Source organism: Stegodyphus dumicola, chromosome X1 (genome assembly GCF_044657685.1).
Source record: "Stegodyphus dumicola isolate Sdum_Otavi_A_Nest chromosome X1, ASM4465768v1".
Taxonomy (NCBI): Eukaryota; Metazoa; Arthropoda; class Arachnida; order Araneae; family Eresidae; genus Stegodyphus; species Stegodyphus dumicola.
In genome coordinates, this window is record NC_140780.1 from 176,158,345 (window position 1) to 176,167,142 (window position 8,798).

Consider the following 8,798-nt stretch of genomic DNA (forward strand, 5'->3'; position numbering starts at 1 on the left):
TTTACAACCAGATAAAATAACTGACTATTTTTTAAATGAATTTATGTAGTTTTCATACATAACTTTTATGTAATTTTACATTTATTTTTCATTTTACTTCTATTTTAATTTTTTATCATAATTTTCCTTTTATGAAGTAGATTTATAGCGAGATATTTAATCTCAATGTCGTGTTTACCAATAGTGACTACCTGAATGATTAGTTGATAAATTTGCTTATCTAAGTTAATTCACATGCTTTGGTTACTTTCTTTACATCCCAAAAGTAATTCTATGTATTGAAGCAATGTCTGGGTTAAGCATTGAGACATAGTAAACTGATACATGCTTCAGAAGAAAGAACAATTTATCGGCCACACTATGATGCAAACATCGATGAGCGAGCGACATATTTCCTTCAATGTTGTTTAACTGATGCATATGCCTGATGTAATTTAATTGATATAACTAAGTGAACTTACACATACCTGACCCTGAAGGAAAACAAATCTGTGTATAATGCTGGAATACAAATAGCGAAAGAGTAAGTAAGATATTCTGTTCAGTGTTATTTAACTGCTGCATATGTTTTAATTTTGATTCCATATAACTAGTTTTTAATTATAAGAGAAAGAAAAATAATTCAATATTGAACACATATTTTGAGTATAACAAAAGTATTTTAAGAAACAACCTGTTAAAAATACATTAGTCATTAAAAATATTTAATTTGTGTACAGGCTGAATTAAAACTAACATGTGGTGGTGTATTTAATTATGGCAAAGCACACTAGGGCTATCTGCGTAATAGGTGTGATGCCTTCGTGGAGGACTTTCTCAGGGAAACTGGCTCGTATACACACTAAGGTGTAGGGCAAGTTTATTATTGTGCGTATATGTGTAAGAAAATGTATTTTAATTGTTCCATTTTTATTGTATGGAAGGAAGAATAGGATGCCAATATCGAAGATTATTTACCATAGCAAATAATCACGGTCAGGATAAATGTTATATAGAAATCTTGGGAGTGTAAGGGATTATAAGAGTACTTTTAGATTATACTGAAAATATATGCACTTCTGCTAAAATCTGAAGTGAATCAGTATGAAGTGACTTTAAAAATAATGTGATAAGTATACTATTTAAAAGTATAAATGACGAATATTAAGAAATTTGTAGAATTTTATGGTATTTAAATACGAATTTGTTATGTCAAATCTTTTTATATATTTTTTTGCTTGAGATATGTAAATTAAACTGAAAATCACGATCATATATTTCTCATGGAATGTCAAAGTTCATTTGTATTAAAAAAAAATGCATGAGCAATGAAATTAAATAGAATAATACTTTTTGATTATGTTTTTACCATGGTCTTAGGAATTATGCCATCATGTGTTCTGTTCAACAAAATTTCTTTAGTGCAAACAATACTACGAAAAATATTGAAAAATAGCTTGTTTTACAATATTTATTTCCCTCAATTAACTTAAATATCGTTTTTCATTTCCTAATGCTTTCCTTTATGATAAGAATTTAATGTTTACAATTATTTTCAGCATTCGTACGAATTCTGTGCATAAAATAAACATTGCTTTAACAAAATACTTTATCGGAAAGTATATACCCGGTATTTCCGGTGTATCTACCACATTTAAAATGATTATTTTGCTTTAGTTTACATTACTTCCATTACGAAAATCATGTAGCAGACGCGTCGGCCGATGCGTCTTGTCTCCCGGGTGACGTCACTACCAGCAACCAATGGCACGCTTTTTCCGTTCCTGGCCTAACCTTAGTATATTAAAGAACCTTGCTTTGCTGAAGCTTCTTACGTTGTGCGAACGCTGAACCAGAATACTTTGATTTTTTTATGGTTTTAAGGTTGGATGTATTTTAGAGAGGTAAGAATACATTACTTTACTTCTGTAAATTTATATTTTTCTAATTATATCAACGTTTTTAGGCGTATGTTCTAGTACACATGTGTTATTTCTCGTAGAGACAAGGCTGCTGAGGTATGTATAATTTCTTTTTGAATAATGTTGTGTCAGACCATCGTAGAACAAACGGGCTTTGCATAATTATATAACCTGATCTGTTTCAGAATAAAACATTTTTTTATGGACCTGTATAAATTTGATGTTATAATACAAGCTAACACAGCTTATTCTTAAAATTTTACATGCCATTAGCTATACACTATAACTATTTACTCCCTTTTATATTTAAAAATAATTAATTTATATTTTATACATAACTATTTACTCCCTTTTATATTTAAAAATAATTAATTTATATTTTATACATAACTATTTACTCCCTTTTATATATTAATTTAAATAAAAACATTTCAGTTATTAAAATGCCGGGTAGATGCTGTGTACCATTATGTAAGGGAAACTACCCAACAGGACCAAAAGTGTCTGTATTCTACTTTCCTAAAAATGAAGATTTGAAGAGAGAGTGGCTTTCTGCAATCCAACGGAAAGACTTTTCACCCAAAAAGAGTTCAAAGGTAAGTAAATTAGAGTTATTAATTCACAGTGTAGATTCTAATTACATATAAGGGTTCATTCAGAAATTTTTAAATGATAATATTTTGTTACATAAACCAAGATATACAGAAATAAAGGATTGAAATAGAGCTTTAATCACTGCAGATATTCTCTGGTTCTATCTGAGAAATGAATATTCTTTACTACAAATGCTCAGAATGAACCCTCTGATTTTTAAACTATTACTATTAACATTAAGTTTTTTTTTTTTTTTTCTCTAAAGGTTTGTGAATTGCATTTCAAGGAAAGTGATTTTAAAGTTGAAGCTTCAGCATTTGATTCTAAGAATGGAATTTTAATTTCTGCTCCTCTTCAGGTGCGTAGATTAAAAGAAAATACAGTGCCATCGATATTTAAGGACTATCCATCTGTATACAGTTCAAAAAGTAGCACCATTGTACGAGAAGATCCTGATGCAAAAAAAAAAACTGCCTGCGAGTGCCATAATTTACAGAAAGCATTGCGTGAAAGCCTTAAAGAATATGAAATGTATAATAATGATTTGAAAATTAATTGTTCTAATGATATTTTGTCATGTATTGATCGCTATGGAATATCAGCATTTTGGCATGTATACACGGTTCCAGATACCTCAACTGCTTGCTTTATTCATATTGTTTTTAGTCCTGGGACATCAATTGATTATTCTGTAGTTGTGAATGACAATCAAGAAATGTCTGTATTTATTAAAGAAAAATCTATTATGCAATTATCTCCTTACACATTCCCACATAAAGTTACAAATTTTAATGAAATTAGGACTATTTTAGATAAATTGGCTAATCTTCAAACCAAAGAGTTAAATTCAAAATTAACCATAACAATTGATATAATTAATGAATTACTGCAAACTATCTCTAACGACAAAAATGAGAGCATTATTAAATTTTTGCAAGACCAGATGAATCTTTTACTTTGCCCTAAAAATAATTTTAGATACAATCCTGATGTACTAGTGTTAGCATGCTTGTTAAATACTATATCACCACATGCATATAAATTTTTAAGGGATAGTGGCAGTATTATTATGCCTCATCCTTCGACTTTAAAAAAATTTGTAGCAATTTAGTATTGTCACCATGTAATGAAACTATTGATGAAAATTTTTTAAAATATATAAAAAATCGTGTAACTTTCCTTGAGGATCGAGAAAGAAAAGTGATTCTTTTGGTAGATGAAATTTATGTTCAGCCATATTTTGATTACAAAGGAGGCTCTGTCGTTGGGGGCTGCATTTGATTCTTCCAGTCCGGCAACCAGTGCATTTGCTTTTATGATATCCAGTTTGGAATCTTCATTCAAAGAGGTAGTACATATTATGCCTGTTAACACAATAAATTTTGAAACATTACATTACGTAATTAAAAAAGTGATTAGAGGTCTTGAAAATATGGGAATTATTGTTATTTGTGTTATTACAGACAACAATGCAATAAATAGAAAAGCCATGAGTTTGTTTTCAAATCCACCACGTAATTCATTTGTTTACAAATATCCAATGAATGGGAATAGGCCTCTTTTCTACATAATAGATGCAGTTCATTTATTTAAAAATATAAGGAACAATTGGCTGAACCAGAAAAATCCTGGTACATGTATGTTTTTTCCAAATATTGAAGATCTTTCAAAGAAGCACTTCAAAACTGCTTCGTTTATGTCTTTGAGAAAGCTACATGAAATTGAAAATGACCAACTGATTACATTTTCTAATGGTTTAACTCTAAAACGTGTTTCACCTTCTAATTTAGAGAAACAAAACATTAAACTGGTCCTTAAGATTTTCAATAAATTTACTATTGAAGGTCTGATTCATTTGGGTCCTTTGTATGAAATACCACACTATTCAGATACATCTCAGTTTATATCCATAATATGCAAATGGTGGGATATTATGAATGTTAAAACTATGTTTAAAGGTATACATCAAAAGAGTGAATTTATGAAGCCATTAACAGCAGATGATTCTGATCCAAAAGTTATTTTCCTCAATCAGTTTCTTAACTGGTTAGATGCATGGGAATCAATGAAATGTTCAACAGGCATGCTTACAAAAGAAACTCATGCAGCTCTCAAACAAACTACTTATGGTATACTGGAGTTGACTACATATTGTGTTGAAGAGCTTGGAATGAAATATATACTTCCAGGAAAAATTCAGACTGATGCTCTTGAAGCCCGGTTTGGTAAATACAGACAACTTTCTGGTTCTCAGTATAATGTTTCAATGAGACAGTTATTAGAATGTGAAAAAAAATTAAGAATACAATCAAGTATTAAGTTAGAATTGATTGTTAAAAATACTACTGTCCCTTTAACATCATTTGAATATGATGATAATCTTCATGATATTATAGAATTAGATAATACAGTATATTACCCATCACTAAATATTACGGAGAGTGATGTGAAGGGCATTAGTGATGTTAGGGCTCATTGCCAGTTCTGACTTATTTGGGTGGTTAGTGTTGTCATGCAGTTTTAAAGAAAGTGAAATGCTGTAGCTGCGAACAAAACATTACAATAAATTCCACAGTTAGTCATGATCAAACGTATGATCTTATAAAGAATCTTAATCGTGGTGGACTCAGGTGGCCAAAACCATTTATTGTAAATATAATTATGTATAATTATTTAATTGTAAATAAGCTGTGTAGTGAAAACTATGAAGATTTTTTGTTGGAACAAAATCAGAGGAAAATTGTAGCAAATTTGACTTTTAAAATTTTAGAATTAAAAGAAATGCTCTTTGATGATATTATTTGTGATAATGGTCATACAAGTGAAAGTATAAGCAAACTGATAATTTGGATATCAACAAATATCATGCTCAAGAATCTTTGCAATAGGAAAAATGACGATATTAAGTCCAATAAAGAAAAAAAGAAAACTTCAGTCACTTGCAAAGTAACATTGATGCTGTCTTTAAAAGTAATTTTTAAAGTTCTCTCAAACTGCATATTTGCTAAATATCTACGTGTCATCTTTGGTGAGCAGCTGAGATTTAAGAAGCATGTTTGTTATACATTTAAATTGCTTTATACCAAAATTTATTTTGGACTTGTATATATTATTCTTTGATTATTTAACCAAGTTTTTAATATTACTCAAGATTTTATATTATTTTTAATTTGTTTTATACTAAGTTACAGTTCATATGTATGTAGAAATAGTAGTGTAGAAAGAAGACAAATTCCATAATGTGTTCTTTCTGCACAATCTAACTCTAATATTTCTATTTATGCAATAATTGTATGGACTCTTTCTCGATAGTACTACATGTTCAGCTCAAGTAATATTTGCTCTTCACATTATTCACATTGAATAAGCACAAATCAATCTCAAGGTCCTGAAATTTCTATATTGTTTTTACAAGCGCCTTTGCTAAATATCTACGTGTCATCGTTGCTGAGCAGCTGAGATTTAAGAAGCATATTTATTATACATTTAAATGCTAAATATCATAATTTATTCTGGACTTGTAGATATTATTCTTTGCTTATTTAGTTATTTAACCAAGTTTTCGGTATTTAGAAGATTTTATATTATTTAAAATTTTCTTTATACTCAGTTACTTCTCAAGTTCCCAAAGTTTCTATTTTATATTTCAATTGTGTTTCTTAAAAAATTTGTCATTATTTAAGATTTTGTATCCTGCAATTACATGGCATAGTGTAGTCACATTGTAGTAGTGTAGAAAGAACATATTACATGGCATAGTGTAGTAGTGTAGAAAGAAGACAAATTCCATAATGTCTTCTTTCTGCACAATCTAACTCTAATATTTCTATTTATGCAATAATTGTATGGACTCTTTCTGGATAGTACTACATGTTCAGCTCAAGTAATATTTGCTCTTCACATTATTCACAGTGAATAAGCACAAATCAATCTACTAATATACCCGTGTGGTGACCGGGTGTGAAAGAATAGTCCCAATGTAGCTCATACATGTCGTAAAAGGTGACTAAAATGGGTACCCAGCGTCTGGGAGTATAGCCGGGCACCCTGCCTCTGGGGATTATATCAGGGAACTGGTCCTCCAGGTTGGGGGTTGGGTGTGGGGCTAATTGCCCCACCCCATAAAAAATCTCACTGTTAAGAAATCCAAAGATAGAATTAGCCGGACTGCTTTTACTGGAAAACGACTTGGAAATGGCCTAGGGACTTTCCGTTTTGGAACTTGAAGAATAAGCAAACAGACTAAAAGTTTGAAAAGTTATTGAAATAATTAAATAAAGAATGAAGAAGTGTGACTGCAAGGGACGTCCGGTATCCTTTTCTGTCATTGCACTTTTCCTGACATGATAAGGCTCTACCACGTACACTTTGGTAACGAGGCTTGGAAACCTCGGCTAACACCTTGTTGTTTATTAAAAAGAAAAAGAGACATACAGCAATAATTATATTTCATAATAATAATTTTGACCCAAGCTCTATAAATATATCATGATATTAATTTATAAGTCTTTACAAAGTTACGTACATAGGTCTTTATAACATTTCACCTGTATAATAGTTATATGATATATGATTTTAAAGACTAAAAAATAAATTTGTTCTGTTTTTTCTTTGTTTGTTTCAGGTATTCATAACAAAGAAAGGAGTGTTTTTATCATGAAATGGCTCTCAGGTGTAAAAATGCATAGGATATATCTTAGTTTATTGAAGTTAAGAATTGGTCCTTTGTGGACTAAAAAATATGTGCAATATCCATTGTCACACCCCTCTGTTCAAGAATATCGATCAGTCCTGAATGATAAAGAAAATTATTAACAAAGGAATATCTAGAACTTGATTGTGTGCATGATTTAATTCCAAATATAAGTATTGGAATAATTCATCCTCCTTAGTTTCAACAAAAACTCTTCATTTGGTAATATACATTTGTGCTTATCAGTGTGGTGTCTTGTGTAACAAATCGTCAGTATTATAAAATAGATGGAAAGATCTTTGGTTATTGCAAGAGCTTTATGTGCTGAAGAAGTAAAAAATATCCCAGATAATTGTGGATATTATGAAACTGAGTATCATAAGAATGGAAAAATATTTCTTAAACAAATTACCTTGTGATGCATATACGTAATGGGTATGTTTATTTTATTTCATATAATTGTGAATTTAATTATTGATAATAAGCAAACTTTTTTTTTTCCTAAAATGCCATTGGTGTATTGTCATTATTCTATATTGACATGTATTCTCTTACAATTATCATTGAAACCAGAGATTTTATAATAGAATATGGGAAACTTGTGTTGAAGGCCTGTTGATTGAAATACAAGTGACCATTACGTCTTTGGAATTTGCATTCTCATTGCCAATTTTGAAAAGACATTCTTTTACATTTTCTTAAAAAAGTTAACATTATATAATGACTTTAGAAGTAAACATTGGTGACTTCATATGAACCAATCTCTTGTCGAGTTTAACAAAAAATTTGCCGATGGCTTCCCCATAACAGAACTGTACTGAATTCTATATCTGAATATTGCATTAAAAGGAGAGAAAACCATTTATTATGAAGCTAATAAATGATTCATATTATGAATGTTCATTTCTTATAATGATCGAGTTTTATATTCTTGCATTGTATTTCTTTTGTGTCAACACAGAATAAATTGTGTCGGATTTCAGTTATAATGATATGTGTAAAGATGCTGTAATAAAATTTGTTATAAATGTACTGTTGTGTATTTTTCTTTAGCAGTTGAATTTATGAAAATTTGTATTATTTTCTAACAAATAATATTTTATATTTTAATATAAATCCATCTATGAACATTACAACAGATATTATATTCTGGAAAATAATTTATTATGCCTTTCCAAAACTAAGTTTAAAATGAAAACAAACTTGAATGCATAATAATTTTTAATGAATAAATACAATGTGAAATATGAAAAGTGTTCTGACATGTCACATTAAGACTGCAATCAAATAAAGAATTCTTTATACGTGCATTGGTTTTTGTTTACAATTTGCATAGTCTTGAATATTTTACTGATCTAAATTCATTTAAAAAAAATTTGGTGTCATGATGAGTAATGATTTTAGGTAAAAGTTTACAATTGGATGTCCCTTGTATTTTGGCGATTCTTTTTTGACACCAAGATCTGCGTCAGGAAGGCACAATTTCAAAATGGCCGCTATACAAAACCAAAATAAGAAGTCGAAGAATTGCACAAGCCCACCAGTGGGCAAGCGGTAAAAGCCGCTGAACACTGGTTGTTTGGTCCAGGGTTCGAATCCCGGCAAATAGG

General features: G+C 29.9%; 1 protein-coding gene across 1 annotated transcript; it reads left to right on the plus strand.

Moving 5' to 3' along the window:
- Window positions 1-1,325: 1,325 nt before the first annotated feature.
- On the plus strand, window positions 1,326-8,220 carry LOC146993360 (THAP domain-containing protein 1-like). Its single transcript, XM_085807343.1, has 4 exons — window positions 1,326-1,883; window positions 2,337-2,497; window positions 2,761-2,853; window positions 7,120-8,220. Exons 2-4 carry the CDS (start codon window positions 2,345-2,347, stop codon window positions 7,153-7,155), a joined length of 282 nt encoding a protein of 93 aa, XP_085663469.1. The 5' UTR covers window positions 1,326-1,883; window positions 2,337-2,344; the 3' UTR covers window positions 7,156-8,220.
- The last annotated feature ends 578 nt before the right edge of the window (window positions 8,221-8,798 follow it).

Coding starts and splice junctions, on each gene's coding strand:
- LOC146993360 (XM_085807343.1), top strand. CDS start 2,345: ATGCCGGGTAGATGCTGTGTACCATTATGTAAGGGAAACTACCCAACA. Junction 2,498..2,760: donor CACCCAAAAAGAGTTCAAAG/GTAAGTAAATTA, acceptor TTTTCTCTAAAG/GTTTGTGAATTGCATTTCAA. Junction 2,854..7,119: donor TAATTTCTGCTCCTCTTCAG/GTGCGTAGATTA, acceptor TGTTTGTTTCAG/GTATTCATAACAAAGAAAGG.